Source organism: Tasmannia lanceolata, unplaced genomic scaffold (genome assembly GCF_043159265.1).
Source record: "Tasmannia lanceolata isolate RefF3 unplaced genomic scaffold, GAP_Taslan_0.1 ptg000011l, whole genome shotgun sequence".
NCBI lineage: Eukaryota > Viridiplantae > Streptophyta > Magnoliopsida > Canellales > Winteraceae > Tasmannia > Tasmannia lanceolata.
This window is the reverse complement of record NW_027518688.1, coordinates 18,002,895-18,027,037: the sequence shown is the minus strand read 5'-3', so window position 1 is coordinate 18,027,037 and position 24,143 is coordinate 18,002,895. Positions and strand designations below refer to the sequence as shown.

The following is a 24,143-nucleotide window of genomic DNA, read 5'->3' as shown; positions in this document are numbered from 1 at the left end:
CGGAAACCAAAATTTAAAACCTTGATCTAGACATCCAACAACGAGCATCGTTTTTAGTTGAATGTGAAGTTGTGAACTACGCTTCTATCCAGTTTTGGACCGTCAGTAATGTTCAATAACGTAAAGAGAAGTGATATGTTCGCACATTTTATGTGAGAATATAAAATGGTTGTAAGAGGTTGAGATAACAAAAGGCCCGGATTAGGCCCACCTGATTTATAGGTGAATGGGCTGGCCCAATCATTATAGGCTACTACATTGTTTGGATTAAGGACTCCTGGGTCGAGCTTGATTCCAGCCCAGACCCAACTCATTGACATTCCTTTTCCATAGGGGTGTAAACGAGCCGAGCCGAGCCGGCCAGGCTCGTTAAGCTCACAAGTGAGGCTCGGCTCGGGCTCGGTCAGGCTCGCGAGCCTTACCGAGCTCGGGTTATATTATGTTCACACCCCTCATCTTCCCTGGACAGCCCTACTAGTGTAATTTGACTACTTTTTTTACACTATGGGGGGTGGTCCTAGTAACAAATGGGGTTCCAAAAATGAAGTGACATATTTTGCCCCCCTTTTCACTCCATGAACAACCTTTTTAATGTATATATTAATATATAATATATATATTTAAATATATTAAATTCTTAACGAGCCGAGCCGAGCCTGGCCTAACTCGGGCTCGGCTCGTTAAGGATTCGAGCCGAGCTCGAGCGAGCTTCCGAGCCCGAGCCAAAATTAACACCCTTACTTTTCCATCTAGAAATTTCTGTCTGTCTCTCTCTCTCTCTCTCTCTCTCTCATATCTACAAAACCCGAGCTTTCTCATTTCTCTCTTGCCATAAATCATCAAAAACCCAGAAAAAAGATGCAACAAGGAGGCGATTTCAGCACTTATTATCATCAACCACCTCTCCACCATCAATACCCTAACCCTAACCCTAACGAGCTCATTCCAAACCCCCTTCCCCCAACCTACGCCTCGGCTCCTCCTTTCTCCAATTACCCATCTTCCGATTATTCTCCCTTCTACAATTCCTACTCTCCCCATCCCCAAAACCCTAATCCAATTCCCCCAACTCCCCCTTCATACACCCAAAACCCTAGCCCATACCAATCCTTCAATCCCTCTCCCTTCCCTTTTTTCCCATCCGCCGCATCGGATCCTCAAACCACTCAATACCCTCCTCCTCCTCCTCCTTCTTCAACCACTATCCAACAACCTCCTCCTTCCCCATATTACCCCTATGACTCTCATTCATCCTCATTAAACCCTAACCCTAACGCTAACCCTAATCCTAGCCCCAATCCGTCCTTCTCCGCGCATTACTCCTCTCCCTCCTATCCTCACCTTGGTGCCTCCTCTGGCCCAATCTATGAAAACCCATATGAGAATAGCTTGAAATTCGACCACGGCGGGGCCTATCTGGACCAAAAATCCAGTCACCATGGTGGGCAAAGCTTGTATGGCCAGAGTATTTCAAAATTTGAGCAGAATTTATATGATAAGAAACAGGAGAGTGGGGTGCGTTTATATGATCGTATTGAAGAAGGGGCTTATGCTTATGATGGGGGTAAGGTTGAGCCTTATGGTGCTAGGGGCACGGGCGGTGGTAGTGCTAAATCTTCGTCTTCGATGGCTTTCGATGATTATGGACGGTCCACGAGTTTCTCATCTGGGAAGGCCCAGGTTGGTTCAAGTAAGATTGTGAGGGCGGTGCCGAAGGTTGAGACCGATCAGGATGCGAAGAGCGGGGTGCAGAAGTTTCGGGTCAAGCTTTTGCCAGAGGGATTGGCTCAGAGCACCATGGATGTTCTTTGCCAGGTTTGGGAGGAAAAAAAACTAGTCTTTAAGTTGTAGGCAATATTGTATCCATTTGCATTTATCTATGCGCAAGAAAAAATTTGAATCCAATTAGAGGTTATTTTCATTGAATTAATTTCCACTGTTATCATTTTTAGATTAGTCGATTTTGTATTATATTGCTTGAATTAATTGTGTTGCACTTGGTAACATAGGTCATTTGTGTTAATGGATTTCATTTGTAGGCAATATTGTGTCCATTTGCATTTATCTGTATGCAAGAACAAATTTGAACCCAGTAAAATGTTCTTTTTGCTGAATTAACTGCCACAATTGTGGTTTTTAGATTAATCTATTTTAGATTAGATTGCTTGAATTAATTGTGTTGCTCTGTGTAACACAGCTCATTTATGTTAATGGTGATACTGATGCCTTATTATGTCCTTTGCGATACTTTTTGGTTCAATCAATTTAGTTGCTATAATCAGGCCCCAATGGTGTTTTCTATGCTTCACGCGAGTCACGAAGGAGCCCATATGGGTGAGTCTAGGTCCTCAAATCACTGAGGCGACTTAAATAGATAACCACCCTACGTGGGTGCCAAGACCCGTGCCTAGGGACACGACTACAGGAAATATTTTCTGTTTGCACACATGGGTTCAGAGATAACTATTTGGTTCTTTTTTTGTTTTCTTTTTCCATATTTAGGATTGCTATGAGCACATAAATGGACATGTCATATTAGTTTAGTATCAAACAGTGAAAAAAATTTGTAGTAGTTTAGTATCAAGAGAATATCTGTATATATGAACATTTTTACTTCATGTCATTTTTCATGGTTGAATGAATGAATAACATAAAAAGAAAACTCAAAATAAGTCCAAGGATCTACTTAAGTTGAGATTTTTCTCTAGTGGTGCTATGTGTATCATTGAGGTTAGGGGTTCAAATTCATTCTTACTTATGTGAATTAAATCACTTGCTAATTGCTAAGTGTAGAAAACTGAGAAATACCTTCTCATCAAGGATCGAACAAGATGTGCAATAAAAACGTCAAGAAATGATGCAAAGAACACAATCACGAAAGAAACATAAGATTTACATGGTTCGGCAGTGTGCCTATGACCACGGGAGAAGATTTTGGCTATTTTGATCTAGGATTACAAACTATCTTTTCCTTGGCCAAGAAACACAACCCGTAACCCTATCATGTGGCTGATATATCAATGCCACTCCATGGAGAATACTACCGAAATACCCTTTTTAGCGAAAATCTGAAAATTAATTTTTCCATCCGGGGCGCTGCTCCGAAAACCCCAGCAGTGGCGTGCTGCCCTTGCACCCCAACGAGCTTACCATGCAGCTCAATCCGTGTGTCCGACTCTCACATTAGTCCGTCAAGGTCCTACATAATGCCATATTACAAGACATCATCTGCACAACGCTAAGCATGTATATCACTATTCTACTTGGTGGCCCTACATATATGCATCAAAGCCAAAAAATTGTCTGACAATAGCCTCCAAGCAAAATCAATATTAGTTTCTCATCATCATCATCATCATGCTCCTCCTCCTCCTCCTAACGATGGTGGAGAAATTTGAGCAGAGGGGATTCTTCTTCAAGTGATGATGGCAAAATCTATTATAAGGGAAGGGGTAAAGCCACTAGAGCTGATGTTTTGGGGGTGGAGAAAAAAAAGACTTTCAAGAAGAGTGGATATGAAAAGAAAATGGCAAATCTTGGGTCGGCAACTAAAAGCGAGATTGCCATGGAATACCTGGAACTTCAGTGGAAAAAGTTTGAAGAGGAGGCAAAAGGCAAAGAGGAAGAGTTATTTCAAATGATAGGAAAGATATCGATTGAGGAGGTGTGTGTACCGGTCTATAAATTGCCGTTCTTTCAGAAGCGTTTGGAAGAGGAGCGTAAGGCGCTTAAGGAGGTGGGTGGGAATGGAGAGGACCATCAGAAGGAGGTGTCTTCGAAGGGAGGAGTAGCATCCCGAAGAGTAAGAGAAGGGAGCCTCAAGAGATGTAGTGAAAACCATACAGGAGGAAGTAAAGCAAATCCAGTCGGAATCGCATGAGGGGAAAACTAACTTGGAGGAAGAAGAGCAAGTCTATTCTGAGGAATTTGAGGAGATGGCCAAGATGGGAGATGTATTGGGTATAGACAACAAGGAAGATGTGGAGGAGACAAAAAGAATGTTTTTTTACATCGAAAAAGAGATGCCGATGAGAAGAAAGGTAAGACCCCTGGTCGTGGTAGTTGAGAGCTCAAAGCTCTCAGAAAATTGGGGGGGGGGATCTTTTTGTAAATATGCCGGTTTGATGCTTTTGCTGTTAGGAAGTTCTCGGGATTCTGCTTTGTTTAGGGTAGGCTATGGTATTTTCTGGTTGTTGAAAGGGTTTGGAATCTTGTGAGGGGCTGGAATCTTTAGGGACACCGCCCTTCGCTGCTCAGGGGAGACCTAGATAACCATTCCTACCCATGAGTGTTCCAATTTACCAAGGTGGGTGAAAAAACGCTTTAGGTTCTTGATGCTTTTCAAGGCGTATTAACTCCTTGATTTCTTTATTTGAATGGATGATGTGGGGGCTATATGGTGTTTCTGCTGTTGGAATTTTTTGGAAGGCATAGAGGAAAGTTGCTGGGAAGAATTGATATGCAAGGAAGTATAGATGTCGATGGAGTTCTGCTAGATGTTGGAGGAAGTTTGTATACAGTCTTTTATGTTTTTTTTTTTCGATCCAGGAGTATGCTCCTGGATCATCATACTATGTAATTTCTAGAGGGACTACTGGTCCCCATGTATATTTCGTGGTATGAATCCAATAGTCACTTTTCAAAAAAAAATCAAGATAAGGAGGAATTTGTGCAATTGATAAGCTCCATCCTTACTCTCCATTTCAGCCACACAAATTGAATCAACTTTGGATTTGAAAGCCCGTTGAGAATCAAGATCATTCAACTTGCTGCCCGTGGATTCCAAAAAAATGTTTTTTTATTCAAACAATTGATTTCTCTTGCCATTAAAAAAACAATTGCTTTCTCTTAAATATTGTAACTCGAGATCCAACCACATTTAACCATTAAAAAAACAATTGCTTTCTCTTTTGCATAAGTAGGTTGATTGTTATATTGGAGTGGTTGCCTAACTGCCTGTCACACCTTTAGTTCGTATTCTTGTCCAACTTCCTCTCCAGTGTTATCAAGTAGTTATAATTTGACCCATAAAAAAAAAGTAGTTATAATTTGTGATCATTTAAAAAAAGCAATTATAATTTGTATTCTGTAAGCAAAAACATGGTTCTAGAACAATGGATTATACAATTGCTTGCAAAAATTAACTTGTGAAATCAAACTAACTTGTGAAAAAAGAAAAGACAGATATAGAGATATTTTGAAAAGATGATAGAATTACAATGCTTATAAAGGTGTCAAGATGAAAATTGAACAATGGATAGGATAGGAGCCCATGATCTTAATCTGAAATCAAACTAACTTGTGGAAAAAGAAAAGATAGAAATTTCGCAATTTTGAAAAGATGATAGAATCTACATTGATCTACAAAGTTGTACGAAATGTACCCTAATTAAGAAAATATGCAAGAACAAAATTAGGCATTGAAATTACATTATAATTTTTTTTAAAACCAAGAAAATTGGAGAGAAGGTATTCTCGTTGCTGCAATGGAATTATCTAGTTTAAGAAAGGAAAAAAATTTGGAGAGAAGAGGTACTTAAACATATGAAAAACTTAAAAAGCTACTTAACTCAAAGGAGGGGAGCGTGAGGTCATGTGTGGGTCCTCATGTTTGATTGGAGAAGCCTTGAACTCGCATTGAACTTGGAAAACCTTCTTGCTCTTCTGCTTACCCTTGATGGAGAAAATTAATGCATCTCCGTGTTTTTTCTTCATCTTCTTTCATTTGCCATAGTATTTCTTTTGTAGAGGTTGGGGGTCCTAGACTAGGAATTTAAAGAGGCAACTACACATTAGTCTTGAGTGTATTATGAGTGTTCTTGAATAGTTGAAAGGCTTGGATTGCGTTTTATGGAAAACAATCTTTATCTTTCGCTGAGATTCAACGAGTAGGATTAAATCTAGGGTTTATGCAGGCTGGGTATTGGTAGGAAATGGTTTAGGATTTTTTAAAGAATCCCAATTGGAAACAACAAATTTAATGTCGGTTTACGAGAGTTCTAATTCGATTTTTCGTAACTTATTGCTCTGCTGAGGCAATCACCCTTGGAATGGGGTGACTGCCCCCTAAATGGGGCAACCACTCTATTGGCATCGAAGTGCTCGTCAAGATTTTTCCAACGGTGCAAGAATTGCCTTGGACCCGATATTGAATGATGGAGATATGGATCCCTTGAACTTGAATTGAACTTGAAAAACCTTCTTGCTCTTGTGTTTACTCTTCATGGAGAAAATTCTTGTATCTACTTAGTTTTTCTTTATCTTCTTTCATGTGCCATATTATCTCTTTTGTAGAGGTGAAAATTCATGTACGTATATCTCTTTTGTAGAGGTTGGGGGTCCTAAACTACAAATGTAAAGAGGTATTGTTAGGGCTCTAATTCATACTGGACACTAATTCTAATTATATTATGAGTGCTCTTGAAGAGTTGAAAGGCTTGGATTGAGTTTTATGAAATAAAAACTTGTTGTTTGGCTGAGATTCAATGAGGATTAAAACTATGGTCTATGCACAACTTAGGGCTTCCTATAGGCTAGGTTTTGGTAGGAAATGATTTAGGATTTTTGTGAAGAATCCCAATAGGAAACAACGAGTTTAATGTCAGTTTAGGAGAGCCCTAATTTGATTTTCCGTAACTTACTGCTGTGTTGAAGCGATCAGCCTTGGAATGGGTCGGCTGCCCCCTAAATGGGGCAACCACTTTCTTGGCATCGAAATGGTCTTCAAGATCTTCCCAATGTCGGAAGAATTGACTCGACCCGATATCGAATGAAGGAGACATGGACCTTTGAAGATAGACCCCACCATTGGGTCTCCTGTTAATGTCTTTTAACCATCCACACAATTCTACGACACACGTGGTTCATGACCTTAGGTCATTGGACATTTTTGGACCTTGATAAAATGACTGGGATTTTTTAAAGCACTTTGAGATGATATATTTGAAAGCTTTGGATCCATTTGGAAAATATGGATTGCTTTTGTAAATATTCTCTTAAAGATATTTTGCACCATTTAGAAGGTTTTAAAGGGTATTTTGAAATGGTGTAACTGTAAACTCAAGTTTCAAATATGGGTTGACCAAAATACTTTTTTGGCTCAAATCTCAAGAGTTGTTTTTGAAAGTTACGCTGAAAGCTGGATTAATTTTTGAAAATGACTTAAGAGATGCTTCCACACATTCAAAAGAGAACATATGATCATCATTAGAGCACAGGACCTCAGAGTGACTTTTGTTAGGTAAGGCTGGAAAAAAATAGGTGTCAAGACCGTCATACATGATGATGCAGTTGTATGTCAACTATTACAAACAAATTAGACATGAAAGGGGGTTTATCACTTATAATTTGATGGTTGAAGAAGGAACTGTTTCCCCCTGATGCTACTGAGTCTATTAGTGAAACTGACCACCTTTGGCAATATTTTAAATATGCATAGTATCTCTTATCCATTGGTAATGCAATGGAGCTGGGTTAGCTGGTCCATTGGGAAACTTTGGGATTACTGTATAGTATCTCTTATCCATTGCTAGTTATGTTTTTCGCTTCAGACATGAATGGGTTATCGGGCATGAATGTTCCAAAATAATTTCCATTCTCCATTACAGCTGAATAAGTTCTTATTCTGCGTCGAATCTATAGTACTGCTGGCTTGTTGTTTATGCATTCTTACAGAGTTAATCTCCCACAGATTGTTACTGGCCATAACTATTTGTCATGGGAAGGCCATTTTTTGTCAATCATGTCTATATGATATTGGGTTCACAGTTTGGTTTATATTTACGCAGGTTGGTTTGGATGGAATCCGCATGCTGGACCCCAACACCAATAGGACATTAAGAATATACCCACTTGAGACAGTAACAAGATGGGAAGTAAGTTGGTTACTTTGTTTGAAGTTTCTAGGAAGTGTTTTATTTACATTTTCTCTTGGTTTCTATTTTCTTTTGAATGATTTTTGAGGCTTTTTTTCTTCTTCTCATTTAGGTAACTGAGTCATCTATCTATACTTTTTGGGCTAAAAGCTCCGTTGACATTGAACCAAGGCGCATTAGGCTGCAATCAAGCAGCTATACCACCAACACCATTCTTGACACAGTTACAGCCGCAACTGTTCAGGTTTGGGAGCTGGGCTTTAAATATCCTCTTTTGTTTTTTTTTTGCTTCCATTGCTTTTTTTTATTACATCATTTATGTTTTTGAAAATTAATGTGTGTGATACTTTTGCTTGCTTGGAAAGGCAGACTCCATATTATAATTTTATGGTTCTTGGTGTGACTGGTTACCGATGGTTATAGAGGATGAAACATTTTACCTCATTTGTGCCCATGCTCCATTCAATGCTATTTGATTATGGGAGTGTGAAAATTGATTTCTTTTGCAAGCTGACTGTTAAAATGATATTGGAGTGATTCTGTGGTTTTTGGAACTTATCTGTAAATATGCGTAATTGATTTTAAGTTCTCACGTTGTGATGTTGTTGAAGATAATTATGCAGTTATGCTGCACTTTAAGCTTATGAGTTATGCAGTTAAAAAAAAGTTTATTTGTTACTGATTATTATCAAATTAGTCTGTGAACTGTACCTTGAAAATCAAATCAGATCATTAAATTGTAGGAGGGCTGAATCATAACAGACTGAAGAAGCAGATCATAAATAGCAACCTTTCCAATTTACTTACAAGATTACTAGAACATAGAAAATATTAAAAAACAAAGTAAGCACAATAAAATAATAAAAAATATAGAACATACGAGGGGATTCTTGCATGTGATCTGTGGTTGCAATCTAAGGAGGCCTACACTTAAAGTTTCACGTTTTTAATTGACGTGATCATGGACTGCGCAAGTAGACATGGGTTGTCTTTCCAGCATATTTATCGGTTGGTAAATAGGTCAGACATTTGCTTGCTCTTGAGGGTGGTCCTACATATTCTATCATCGTATCTGACTTTTACCTCCTTCCATGGTTCCCATTAAGGGGTCCATGGTTTTCTTCTTGTGTGATGGCTTGTCGCTTTGCTTGAGACCATCTCAGTCTCTTTTATTGCTTTGGTGATTTTCCTTTTAATAAAAATATCTTTATCATTAAAAAATGGTTGTCTCCCCTGTTTGGGCCCTATTTATATCATCTTGTAGACATTAAAGAATACTTAAACCCATTGCCTTCTTGGTCCAAGTTGGTCTGTCGATGTTGCATACAAGCGCAAAAGTCTTTTAGTTTACATGATTCAATTCTTTCCCTCCTAATATGAGGGCTTTGGGGCCCTTGGGGGGTGCATTTGGACATCTTGGCAACCTACCTTTGGTCCTTTTCTTTTTGTCAGCTTAAGGATTGTGAAAGGGATGTGCGAAGTTAGTGCCTTATACGTGAGAATATATGGTGTAGCCTAAATAAAATAACTCTCAAAAATTCCGAACTTAAATTCAACCCCAAACAAATATAAGACAGTAAGGAGATCAATTTCTTTTTTTTTTGCCGTTTCAAAGAGAAAGCAACAGAGAAAAAGGTAAACTACTTGCGTAAATTTCGATTTCATATAATTAGTCTGATAATCAATATAAAAGACAAGGAGAGTAGGATATAGTGCTCTTTCAAAGAGAACAACAAAGGAAAAAAGCTAAACTAGTTACGCAAACTTCCATTTGTTAATGATCATAAACCAATCAAAGACCCCTGCAGTCCTGCACAAACTTTTTTGACTTAAATTTTTATGGCTGTAAAGCTTTCCAAAAGTCAAGACTCCTAATTCTAGACATTTTCCGAATTTGAAACAGACAGAAAAGATTTATCTTAACTCGGATTTTAGTCATACTAAAAAAATCAAAACCTCCAGTCCAAGCTAGTATCTAAATATGCTAAATTACGAGCTTTTAAAACCTAATACAGTTCATCCTAAAAATTCAAATAAAAATCAGAATAGCCTCTCATGTTGATATCGGAAAGCTAGTGTCTAAGCAGTGAGTGCTCGATGTTATCTTAGTACATGGTTAATGAACATCCATAATCACTTATTCTTCATTTCATAAATATTTTGTTAGGGGAAGACAATTTAGGTCACACTGATTCTATCCTGCTCTTTATGATTGGGATTTTAAGATATCACTCAAGTAGGAATGTAGGATGGTTATTCCAAAATGTGGATTGTAAGTCACAATAGTGGTTATATTTTACTGAGATTTGAAGTATTGACCCTTTCTTTCATGGGTTATTTGAAAGTTATGACTGAATGTATATAATTATTTTCCTCGTCAAATTATGTTCTATAATAGTGTTTTTTCCTTGGTAATTTTTTCATCTTTCTCCAAATCACAGCTTAAGGAGATGGGTGGGAGGGATAGTTTTGGCAGTAGTAAAGTATCTGCTGATGCTGGGAAACTTTCTGAGCTGTCAACGGAAAAGAAAAAAGGCCTTGGTAATTGGATGAACTTGATGAAACCTGGTAACGAGGAGAAGGATCACTGGGTAAGCTTTATCTTATTAGTTCTTATTCCTATTACATTCAATTGCACACTTTTGTACCTTGTATTTCTTGTGTCCAAATAATATTTTGGTTCAGACATCCATTTCCTTCATTTTGATTTATTTCATATGCTTCATGAAAAAAATTAATTCCAGTTTAAATCATTCTAAAAATCAATAGTTATCATGGCGCCAGTTTATTATGATAATGCCATTCATAATTTTGTATCAGTAACTTTATTTGGTATGCATACAGTAACTTTAGTTGCTATGCATACCATATTCCACTCTATATAAACTTAATTCCAGTTTAAGTTTATATAAAATTAATTCCAGTTTAAATCATTCTAAAAATCAATAGTTATCATGGCGCTTGTTTATTATGATAATGCCATTCATAATTTTGTATCAGTAACTTTATTTGGTATGCATACAGTAACTTTATTTGCTATGCATACCATATTCCACTCTATATAAACTTAATACTGCTGGTTAGTTGAAGTTGTTGGAGGTAATCATCCTCATAATATTTTTTTTTCGTACCTTGGTGAAATTTAGACTGTTGACTTTTTATGAAGCTGCCTCTGACTGCCACTATCTTTACCAATCTACTCTTTATTCTTCCCTGTCTGTTTAGTAAGGTTAGCCTCTATAATTTTTTTAACATTTAAACCATTTTATTATCTTCAACGATTTGAACAAGGAATTGAGGGAATGCTTGTTTCTTTTATGTGTTTGAGCGTGCCTGTTTTCATGATAGGATGATCTATGGAATGGAGCTATGCTCTTGGAGTTGTCCTATGTCCACTATAAATGTGGCAAATGTTGGACCAAGTGGAACCCCACGAATCAATTTGGCCAATAGTTTTCATCTCATCCCCTTGGGGTAATTGGAGGTGTTCCTGTCCTTCTGGCCCCCTGATATTCTAATTTGAAATTTCTCCACCATTTCTCTCTTGGGCAAGGTTTTAAATGTTGGTTTCGGTGTCGGCTGAAACCGAAAATTTTGGCTGAAATCCTGTAAAATTTGGTAAAAAAAATTTCGGTATTTTTTAAAATTTTGGTGGAAATTTACAAAATTTTGGCTGAAATTCTGTAAAAAACTGATTCAATGTACTTTTGGTTTTGGTCCAAACTGAAACAGAAATATTTCGGCTGAAATTTAAAATTATGCTCATGACCTACCAGTTTCCTTTTCTCAAACCTTATCCTTCGGTCATCAATGATATCGTACCACTGTTGTTGTTTTTGGGTACATACTTGTAACTCTAGGGGCAGTTATAAGTGTAGGAACCACGCGGCGATTTTCTTCTACGACTGGGCTATTCAGTCTTGGTGTGGTCTCCTTGGTTAGCGTAATTCCTATGTCAGTCACATCATCACCAATCTTGATTAGAGTTTATGTTTAGTCGTTGTTCCAAAGAGTGAACTCTATCAAGTAATCCAAAGATGAGTTCATCTCTATCCTTATAAGTCAGCCTACCTCTATAGGTCTACCAATGTTTTGAAAATTGGAATCGAATCATAAATAATAATATGAGTCAGATTGTAACGGATCGTAAATTGTATCGTAAATCGTAAGATTCATTCAGATTTATGTATATACTTATGTATATCAAAAATTCAAAAATATTATAAACAAATCAGAGAATGATAAACTGGTCAAAGCAAGATTACTTATTCAATATAATATTACAAATTTTTTGCTAACAAACTTGTCACATACTGATCATCTATTCCTCATCCAAACCATGCATATTGGATGATAATCTGAAAAATAATAAAAGATGCAAGATTGTATCAATTCTGAAAGTCTCAAATATCAAATGACAAATATCAATGATAAAAAACAGGTAAGTTGTTGATGTTGTCCTCATTATAGTAGCCTCCCTCCTTTATGCAAGTAATGCCCTCAAGCAAATGATGGTGCAATTGCCAAATTGAAGAATTTACGACCCCAAAAGATTTCTACATTGTAATAGAAAAGAAAAAAAAGTTATCCATTGCCCTCTGTGGGAATGCTACATGGTTGCATCTTATTTTCCGTCAACTCTTGGGCAACTTTATTCTATGTTTTTTGTTAACTCTTGGGCAAATTTAACCTAACAGATAATTTCTAACTTTCTTAGTATGTCTCCTTTTTCGCTAGAATGAAACTGAGAATTTGGAATGCCCTTTATTGTTTAAAAGCATGCTACAACTAGATCCTAAAATATGATTGTTTAACTTGTTGAACTTAAACCAACTTCGTCTTCTCTTGTTGTGATCTATCAGTCGTAGAATTTATTTTAGTTGATTTTTTTTCCAAGAGAGACTTGTTTAGTTCTTTATTTGGGATTTATTTCTATTTTTAGTTATATTTTTTTATCCTAGATGTGAGGGATGTCCACATCAATACATGACTCACCATTCTCACCTTTTTTCTTAAGGCCATCACCTAAGCTTAAACTCACACATCACTAATTCAAAATACGAACATACTATTTTTAGTCAGTATATTTTTTTTGAATGGCAATAAATTCGATTGATTGAAAAAGGACTGAGATGGTCAGATACAAAGATAAAACAATGAGAAAACACCAAATGAAGAACAACAAGAAAGACTTAAGGAGGAAGAAAGTAAAAAAGCTCTTGATCTTCTTTCTCCACTCCTACTCTAGCAAGCCCATCGGCTATCTGTTTAGCCGATCTACACAGATGTTGGAAGACAATGCGTGAGGAATCTACCCAATCATGAATCTCGTAAAAAATCTGTCAAATCTCTTAAGGATGAGGGTGGAGACCTTTGAGCGAACAAATCACATTCAATGAATCCCCTTCTACCACCACTTTATCAAAACTACTTTTGTCTATGATCTTTAAGCCTTGATGCCCCGCATGAACCTCTGCTTCATTAGCATCCGCTATTCCGATTGGACCCGCGAAGGTCCAAATGACCTTCCCATCCTCATTTCTAAGAACACCCCACCCTTGAGGGACCAGGATTCCCCAAACTAGACGCATCAATTTTTTTTTTAATAATTTGAATGGCAAAATTTAATAAGTACCCCTAACTAGACCCATCAAAATTTAATTAGTACTTTCTATTTATCTTGAATATGGACTTTCTATTTTTAGTAAGTACAAACTTTTTTTTTAGTAAATACGAACCAAATTGTTGCCAGAGCTCAAAGATTAGGTCCTTGTAGGGTCCCATCACTTTCAGCCAACTGTTGGGTAAAGGTCCAGTTAGAATCTCCTCTGGTTATATGCTTTAGGTATTTCATCAGGCACTCTCCAGGGGTTTGGTAAAAATCCAGAGAGTCTTAGTGATTGTCATTATTTAAGGGATCTTTAGGTAGTAGTTGAGTTTCTTAACGCTGTCCTTGGTCTTAGAGTCTATCTCAGGTTATTGAGGTGTCAGTTACTTAATACCTTGTCATTATATTTGTGTTAGATGTCTTAGTTACTTTTTAGAGTCCGTAGGATTGGCCAGTATGTCGACTTATCTACTTTCAACCGTAACTAATAGGGCCAATGCTCCACATCAGGGACATGGTCGAGTCCAGTCTTGAGGGGCATGGCAACAAAGCACTCATGCTACATGGGATTAGCACATTAACTGAGATAAAGTTATCCTCAATCGCATTAGCAAACATCTTGAGCTTAAGGCTCCCAATGACGCACGTCCATCCTATCAACTTATGCAAGGCAAGGCGAGGTGAAATGATGCTGACAGAGACCCTTCTACCTCAACCAGCAGAGGCACTGTTTCTAGTCGCCCGAATCTCAGTCTTCCTCCTAAGAGTACGACCACAAGACCAACTATTGGTGAGAAGAGTGCAGGGCGTTCACTTCTTGTACACGAACCGCAATATGTCACATGTCATCATATTGTCCACATAGGACATTTAATCCTCGGACCAATTTAGTAGAACCTGTAGATGAGGAGGATAGAACTGACTGTGAAGGATGAAATGCTCCCTAGAATGAATGTGCTCTCCTCATGAGGGGACACTGATCAATCTCATGTGGGTAAGCACTATGAAACCATACTTGATGGAGATCATGTGAGAACAATTTGTGTGACCTAGTGTAGGGTGAGTTAGTCCATTCACAGTCAAGTCCCCTAATACTGTCATGTATTCCCTTATAATAAAAACTGCTAGGAGATTTGAGTCCATCGTTGTTATTCTTGATAGGTTCTTCGATGTGACACATTTCATGTCAGTTTGTGTAGCTAGGTTCTCTGATGTGTCCCATTTCTGGAGACTTTTATGGAGCAAAATAGGGTTTATATTTCAATTTGACAGCATATACTACCCCTGATCATATGAACAAACGGAACTGGTCAGTTACATCTTATTACATTTATAGAAATACTTAGCTAGTGAGGACTGAGGAATATTATCAATGTGACTTAATTTTATCCATGGGACCATGACAGAGTTTACATACTATACTTCCATTACCCATTCCCATTCCACATGTCCTAGATTGTTCCTCTATATTATGTGCTGGGAAAGGCATTGCTGAGGTCGAGGCCTTCATCCACGGTACTAAGGAGATATATTGAGAGGTGTTAGATAGCTTGTGACTGAGTATTGAGGGGAACGGAGTGGCCGCTGATTAATTTCAGAGAGAGCACTTCTACAACACGGGGCCCTATTGACGACTTCCCTCAATACTTATCGATTCGTGACTGGGCTGGTCACCGTCAGCCCCTTGGAGATTTACCAGAGTTACTATCATCACTTTGTCACCTTTTGGAGTTTATGCTATGGATGTTTGGTTGACGGAGATCCGCTATGGATTTCGCTGGAGATACCTTGTTAGTTGGAGATGGCGTTATTATCTGTTTGGCTGTCCATGGTTGAATGCAGTACAGTTGCTGCGACTTCGTGAGGATGTGATACTACATGTTGCAGACTTCTAGTCGATAGATTCGAGTTCTTTCTATATGGGGGAAATAGAAGTGATCCATCATTTATTTTAGTTAGTTTTTTTTCATGAAAGACTTGATTAGTTCTTTTATTTAGAATTTATTTTATTTCTATTTTTAGTTATATATATATATATATATATGAGAATAGAGTTCCTAAGGTGTCACCTCATATAGCTTATATGAGGTGGCGCTTAAAAAGATAAGGGGCCCACTTTGTTTGGATGATCCAAAGCATTCATTTGAAAGGCCCTTAGATGGATATGGTGCCTACAAAAAATCAGGTCCATAGGATCATCCTAACCCTTTCATTTATGGAGGTTAAAAATGGGCAGATTTATGGAGGTTTATACCCATCCATTTCAACCTCCACAAATGGAAGGGTTAGGATGATCCTATGAAGTTGATTTTTTGGGCACACCCTATCTATGTGAGGGCGTATCAAATGAATGCTTTGGATCATCCAAACAAAGTGGGCCCCTTATCTTTTTAAGCGCCACCTCATATAAGCTATATGAGGTGACACCTTAGGAACTCTATTCTCTCTCTCTCTCTCTCTCTCTCTATATATATATATATATATATATATATATATATATATATACATATATATAATCTTAGATTAGATGTGTGGGATGTCCAACGTCAACTTGACGTACCTTTCTTACCTTTTCCCAAGGTCAACCATCACTTAAGCATAAGTCCACACATCACTAATTCAAAATATGGACGTACGGTTTTTAGTAAGTACAAACTTACCGTTTATAGTAAATATATGCTCACTATTTTTAGTAAATAAGGGCTCTATTGTTTTTACTTTTTTAGTAAATATGAACCGTGGAAAAAGGCCTCTCTGCCCCTGTATAAAATAACTAAAGGAGGAAGCCCTACAGGAGTTTTGGAAAACGAAAAACTCCCCCTCCCCCCCTCCGTCTCCCTCACCCTCTTTCCCCTCACAGCTTGTGTAGCCGCTCCCCTTCCTCTTAGTCCAATTCCCTTCTCTTCCTTTACGTTCTTTCCCCCCCCTCATCTCTTCTCATCTTCTTTCCCCCACCCTCACGGTTGGGCTCATAATCTGTCCCTCTATCCCCTTTCTCGGCCTTATCTTGTGCTTGATTCTCCATCCTTTCCCCCCTTTATCTTGGCTGTGAACAACCCCCTTTTCCCTCACTAGCTTTATCTCTTTCCTCTCCTGGATACATCTTGCAATGGACGATCAAGGTTAGACATAAGACACATTATTTTCAGATATGGAACATCTTCACTATCATTTTTAGAAGCCTACCCATATTTTTCTACCCGTTTGAATTGTTCCAATAGTCCTTATACCCTTATTTTATCCAGATCAACCGTATCCTTGACACCCATAAACCCTCCCTTTGCTTTTGCCATTCACCCATCATATTCTCACCCATGGGACATCTTTGTGGCCACAGTAGCTAGGTTTTGTAATTATAATTATTGAGAAGATTGACATTTGAGGATTGATTTTTATTTCATAGTGATTAGTTCTTATTGGGACTTATAGTATGGAACATGGTATGGACAATTTAATTTGTATTGATGATTGAAATTTGTACCCTATAGTTTTTAAAAAACCCCTTGCTGATTTTGATTATTCATGTTATGTTTATGCTGGTTTGGAGTTGCAAATTGCTGTTATAATTGAATTAGAACCCTTTTATTGCTCTTAAATACCCGGAAGTCAATATGGAGACACCTTAGGTTTGCACCATTTCTTTCTTTCTTTCATTTTTTGAATGGTTGCAATTTTATTCAATAAAAAGGGAAGACCGAGATGATCCCGTGGAAAGTACAACAAGAACCAACAAAAAACAAGTGATACAAAAAAAAGAGAAAAATAAACTCATGGGGGGAAGAAAATCAAACATCTCCAGCCTAGGCCTTCCCACCCTATCCCTAGCCAATCTAACATATCTTCTAACATGATTGAAGATATTAGACGACCCATGCGCCCGATCTGAAATCTCATCGAAGAAATGGGCGAATCTCCATGGAGGGACAACCGAACCCGCATAGCCACTGGATGACGTTTTTGGAATCTCCCTCCACAATAAGCTGATCCAAGATTGCATCGTCCAAGCATTTTATGCCTTGGTAGATCGCTCTAACGTCCGCCTCGCTAGTGTCCGCTACACCTGAAGGACCAGAAAAAGCCCAAATGGCAGAGCCCTCTGAATCTCTAAGGACGCCACCTACTCCTGCAGGGCCCGGATTACCAAAACTTGACCCATCAAAGTTAAAGCTTAAACAACCCGCACGGAGGAGCCTCCCAATCCTGGACTACCATGGGGGTGCCATTCCACATTGAAGCAAATCTCCTTCCTCCCCTCAAGGGGGTTTGCACCATTTATTGTTGCACAAATCTTGATCTACAGAGCTATTTTAAGTAAATAGGAACCACTAATTCCAACTAATAGAAACTCATAAACCCAATTTTGTAATAGTAACAGAAGTTGAATCTTCTACCCATTCAACTTAAAAGGGACCTTTTAAAATAGCAAATCCTATTAGTAATAGGAAGTCACCTAAACAACAAATAAGTATTTACTAAACCCATTTAATCTAAAAGTTGGAGTCTCAAAAACCAGAAATTAAAGAAGGGGATATCCCGTAGTTGCTTTTTCTTCCCTGTTATACTTCTTCTCAATCTAGTGATGTCATCACCTTGATTAATTTGTAGCTTTGGACCCGAGTCAATGCTCTGGCAGCCTAGTTTTGTCGTTATTTTATACTATTTTAGACCCATGATAGATCTGGTGAATTAGGCATCTTTCTTCTAGACAGAAATGCTTTTTATTTGAATATTTAATCCTTCATTACATTTGCTTTTTTATTCAGGTTCCCGATGAAGCAGTCACCAAATGTACAGCATGCGGAACGGATTTTGGAGCTTTCAATCGTAAGGTGATTGTCCTCGCCATTAATATTTCGTGATGTCACTGAATTGTGAATGCATTTTGATATACCCAAAGGACTATGCTTTCCTATATCTCGTGTGTGTATCTGTGTGGGTCCATGCGTCTATATATATATATATATATATATATATATATATATATATATATATATAGCTTTATTATGCATATCCTTCATTGTCATTCCTTTTGGTTCTCAGCACCACTGCAGGAATTGCGGGGATATTTTCTGTGACAAGTGTACCGCTGGTAGAATTGCTCTCACTGCCGATGAGCAGGCTCAGCCAGTCCGAGTTTGTGATAGATGCTTGGTATGTTCTTCAATTCGTTCACTATCCTTGTACTTATGTTGTATAAATCATTGTCTGCTCCATTGGAGAAAAGAGGATTTTAAGCCATTTGTTCAATGACGAACCCTGGTTAAAACTTTCTCCCAAAGGACTAATCTCTTAAAGTCACATTCATCATAAGTACGTCTTAACTGGCTGCTGTACTAAAGCAAATTTCTTGTAAGTTCAGAATATTTTCTTTGTTTATATTCTAATTCCTGCTAGAAGGACCACTGTAGTACAGACTTTGTATTATGGAGGTTTTTTTTTTTTTGAATGGTTTGTATTATGGAGGTTGGGCTGAAGGAATATGGATATATGCAGCTGTGGGAAAATAAAATTTTTTGACAACTTTTTGGTCCTGTACAACAGAATTGCTAGCTTGTCGGCTATTAAAGTTCAACTTGTTATACACCTATGGTTGCGAATTGAAAGCTCCAAAACCATGTTTTAGGTGATACCTTTTGCCCCTAAAAAGAGGAGGCTAAGAACAATACATCTGAAGTAATTTGCAGTTTAGATGGCCACAAGGTTTTAAATTTCGGTTTCGGTTTTTGTTTCAGTCGGCATGAAAACGGAAAATTTTGGTTTAGGTGGAAATCTTGTAAAATCACGGAAATGTATGGAAACACATGCCAATGACCGGTTAAAAAAAACATATGCAAATGATGGAAATTTTCTATTCTTAAAAGAAAAACACATGCGCAGATGATGAAATTTAAGATGAAGCTTTGGGAAACGCTAGGATAAGCACAAATTCATACTTAGAAACCATCACATAGGCAACAAAATTGTCCATAATGGCTTAAATCATATCGAGCACCTAATGACGTGCGTTGTCACGCATGTCTATAATGGTAAAGTCAATAAAGAAGTATAATGTAATGAAGTACAAGAAAGTACAATGATCAATCACTCCTCTAAGGACCCCAACTCTATGTCAATACCACATAAAGTTATGAGGTATTATTGGTCCCCTGCCGATTTGACATCCCATGCATAAGATATGATTACTTTGCTGTGCAGTTCAATGATGTTGCCTACCAATTATCATTCTCTGCATTAATGGAAGGCAAATAATAACATCTTTCTATTTTTTGTCGTTCTGAGAATCTTGGTTGAATTCTTGTCAAAATTTCGGGGAAATAATGACATGAAAGGAAATCATGTCGATTTCGTTTAGGTCGGGCTGGAAATGGAAACATTTCGGTTGTTTCATGGAAATTTTGGGGAAATTTAAAGCCATGGATGGCCATTCTAGGATAAAAAAATCTGAAGACTTGTGTCCTTTTTTTTTTTTTTGCCATGAGGCGACTTGCTGACTACAAATGGTACCACAATTTCACCAACGTTTGTAGGAAAGCCTAAAGTATGGAAAAAATGACTGAGGGATTCTCCTTGAGAACAATGCATAAGCGGATGGCATCTCTTTGCAGAAGAAAACTTTTAGGAACTGGAAGACCATTTCAATTGGTTGCCCCTCATAATCTTTTACTTGCATGTAACCAACATGAGATGATTGGAAGAACCAGATTCTAGCCACTTTGGTACGCTATCTTTCAGAGACTTTCAGTGTCATCCTTCCTAGAATCCTAGCATGCGATCACTGCTTCCAAATTTTCACATGGTTCAAGGGAGTTTAATTTAACCAGTAGAATGGTTGGTTTGGGTCCATGCTCTTTTGAATATGACTATTTGATTGATAGATGAACTGATTATCCCCTCATTTAGTTGTTTTTCACTTGTTTCGTCCTTCCTAGAATCCTAGCACGCGATCACTGCTTCCAAATTTTCACATGGTTTAAGGGAGTTTTATTTAACCAGTAAGAATGGTTGGTTTGTGTCGATGCTTTCGAATATGACTATTTGATTGACAGATGAACTGATTATTCCCTTATTTAGTTGTTTTTCACTTGGCAACACATTAGTGAGCTGGCATCTAAACTTTTTTTTACCCCGGAAGAGAATTTGGCCTCGGGGAGGATCTCTGAAATTTGTTTATAGTGCAACATAAACACGAGGAAGGCAAATCGCCTTGCCACGAACCCAACACATGGAAAACCCTAAATGGAATACAAAAGCTGGAGGAGATCCACCAACTGCTTCCTCCAAATAGCCACAGGATCACGCCGGCCTTTAAACACTAGCACAGTTGCTCATCAAGAAGATAAAAAGCCTGAGGACTTTCCTAACCGGGTTAAGACTCTGGGTTGAGACTCCAGTTTTCTGACCTCTTTTGATGCAGTACCGTGAAGAGAAATTGAGGAAAGAGGATATAATTAGAAGAATAGGGGAAGAATAGACGAAAATAACCTGAAGAGACAAATTTATGGAGAAGTAGAAGAATAGAAGAATAGACGAATTTAGGGAGAGAAGAGAAGAAATCAGAAGAGGGAAGAAGAAAACTAGAATTAGAGGGAGAAAAATCTTTATTCAATATCAATCAAAGTTAACAATAAAGCTCTAAAGAGGCCTATATATAGGCAAATAAACAACCTAAGAGTTAGAAACCTAATAAAATAAGAATTCCTAAAAATAACATGGAAAATAAAATCCTAGAAACTAATAACATGGAAATAAAAAAATTAGAAACTAAATAATGCGGAAATAAATCCTAATATCTGCATCATTCTCCCCCGGTTGAAAAAGAACTCGCCATCGAGTTCTAGTCCACCTGGGTAAAAGATGTAAACAATCCGCTGAAGTAATAGAACATGTAATCCGGCGGAAGCAATCATCATGTCTAACGCTTGAGACAATCTAGAGAAGCATCTGTAAGGTCGGCAGAAGAAGAGGAAAGAAAGGGCGCATGTAGATTCATGCGAACAGAATCTGCGCTGGAGAAGTAAACTAGCTGGGAAGATCGCAATGTACTCCTAGATTGCTGGGATTGGCATTACAGCAGTGGACAGTACCAATCCATAACTAGCCTCAACAAGGTCATCATCTACTGGTATCACATCGGGCGCAATGGAATCAACAACAAAGTCATCTGCTAGAATCGTATCCGGCATAGTGATATCAGATGGGCAATCCTCTTGATCAATCTGCATAACAAGTACCGTTGTGTCAGCACAAATCTCGACAATCTGCTCAACTGGCTCAAAGATAGTGAAATCCTCCGTAATATACTCTCGATCATATGTCTCAAGTAATGGCTCGTCAAGCAAGGCACTCGCCTCTGACTCATGGTGGTGCTTGGTCGACTCTGTCACTGGATCAACCTTATGCGGCTCTGCCAAAATATTTGTCTCAACTGTAGAAGTGACAAAATCTCTCTAGATGCTCGGCAATCGGTGCGGCAGAAATTTCAGAAGCAACATGTGCAACGATGTCAATATCAGCAATCAACTGAGTCTCTAACTCTGGATCGTCCATCTTAGAGTCTGAATCTGAATATGATGGAATCAAAGGCTCAACGTCGATGATCTCATCAATATTAGCATGATGCTCCGTAAGAATAGCAGCAACGTTAGGTGGGGCGGATGAAGTAGTGAAGCGGCTCTGCAAATATGACTCCCGCATGCAACGCTCGAAATATCGATTTTCAGCTGCAATTTCAGCGTCTCGTGAACGATGTGCTGCGGCTTGTCGTTCACGACGAGCTGCTTCTTCTCGTCGAGCGGCTTTTTCACGTCATACGCTGCTCGCTCACGTTTCAATCTCTGTTGATTTTGATAGTAGTATGTAAACTCATAATGAACATCCTCCCATCGACGAAATGGAGGCTTACAAAACTCACGATGCTCGTTAACGAAGAAATTCCATCTCAACTTGGCATCGCGGCACATTGTATCCGTGACCTTGTGAACTGTTATTTGATGATCATAACCACAGTACCTATGGTATGCATTAAGTGCCTGGATCCAATCTAGACATGCATTTTCAACATTTCCATAGGGATAGGTGCAGTCATCATAACAATGGAAATATGGAACCTGTGGTGCAGAAGAATATCGAGGATCATATCTATCAAAATATGGAGCAGCTAGAGGAGCCACAGGGATCGACGTCAAAAACTGAAATTAACTGTCGGACTTGTTTGTCATGTTGAAAGGAACACAACGCCTGTTTCAGATCTCAAATCGGATGACGGAAAGATGTTGATCGGATGATGGGACGTAATCGACGGCTGATATTGCTCCTGAAACTGTGCCGAAAGTCACTGTCTGCCGCTGAAACTGATATGGGTGTGCTCTACTAATTAAGTACTTCAACTTTGGTGTTGAAGTTGCGGGCCAATTTCGAGCGGAAATAGCCCGAAAACAAGAGAGAGAAGCTAGATGGAGAGGAGAGAGAAAAAATAAATTCTATTTCTCTATTTTTTTCTGATTTTCCGTTTTTTTTTGGGTTGGGGGGGGGGGGTGTAAAAATAGTAGTCCTTAATGAGAAGGGGTGCCCAAGGGAAGAATGGGGGTGAAAAGAGTCCTTTTTTTTAATGTTTGAAAAGTCAAATTGGCCTCAAGTGGTCATGTGACTACTGGCATTAAAAGAGAGAGGGTTGGTGTATCGGATGGCATAAGGTGACTACTCTCCCTTTTTTTCTAGTGCAAATTGGAAACGTAACTTGATGTGCAAGTTACTGTGCAAAACATACTAATGCTATGTAGCTTTTCAAAAAAGTAACTTTACCTTTTCCCCCAAAAAAAAATAGTAGTCCTTAATGGGAAGGGGTGGGGGTGTAAAAATAGTAGTCCTTAATGGGAAGGGGTGCCCAAGGGAAGAATGGGGGTGAAAAGAGTCCTTTTTTTTTATGTTTGAAAAGTCAAATTGGCCTCAAGTGGTCATGTGACTACTGGCATTAAAAGAGAGAGGGTTGGTGTATCGGATGGCATAAGGTGACTACTCTCCCTTTTTTTCTAGTGCAAATTGGAAACGTAACTTGATGTGCAAGTTACTGTGCAAAACATACTAATGCTATGCAGCTTTTCAAAAAAGTAACTTTACCTTTTCCCCAAAAAAAAAAAAGCAGGTCTCTCTTTCTTTTATTGTATAATGATCTGACTCTGACTTTTTTTTTTATGTTGCCTAAAGTAACAAGCAAATCACCGAACTTGCCTCTCTCATTGCCTATCAAAACAAAACTCTTGGAAGGCACGGAGGCAAATCAAACGGAATCTCTGGGTTTGGGCTGCAGAACGGAAGGGCCGATTGGTCTCCTATCTTTGAAGGCTTGTTGATGTTGATGCCGGAGATTGTTGAAATCGTCTTCAACCGTGAAGAATGCTTGGGTCTTTGGCTCTGATACCAAATTGATGCAGCACCGTGAAGAGAAATTGAGGAAAAGTTATAGAATTAGAAGAATAGGGGAAGAATAGACGAAAATAACCTGAAGAAGAGACGAATTTAGGGAGAAGTAGAAGAAGCAGAGAAGAATAGACGAATTTAGGGAGAGAAGAAAACTAGAATTAGAGGGAGAAGAATCTTTATTCAATATCAATCAAAGTTAACAATAAAGCTCTAAAGAGGCCTATGTATAGGTAAATAAACAA

At 38.3% G+C, this 24,143-nt stretch overlaps 1 protein-coding gene across 1 annotated transcript in view; it reads left to right on the top strand.

The window, feature by feature from the left end:
* The first annotated feature begins 786 nt into the window (after positions 1 to 786).
* The window catches only part of LOC143886524 (RING/FYVE/PHD zinc finger superfamily protein), a 44,600-nt gene continuing 21,243 nt past the window's right edge, over positions 787 to 24,143 (top strand). Inside the window, exons 1-6 of the mRNA XM_077390531.1 lie at positions 787 to 1,815; positions 7,788 to 7,874; positions 7,987 to 8,118; positions 10,316 to 10,465; positions 18,246 to 18,311; positions 18,523 to 18,633. Coding sequence (XP_077246646.1) covers positions 859 to 1,815; positions 7,788 to 7,874; positions 7,987 to 8,118; positions 10,316 to 10,465; positions 18,246 to 18,311; positions 18,523 to 18,633 — 1,503 coding nt within the window. The 5' untranslated portion in view covers positions 787 to 858. The remainder of the gene's footprint in view (positions 1,816 to 7,787; positions 7,875 to 7,986; positions 8,119 to 10,315; positions 10,466 to 18,245; positions 18,312 to 18,522; positions 18,634 to 24,143) is intronic.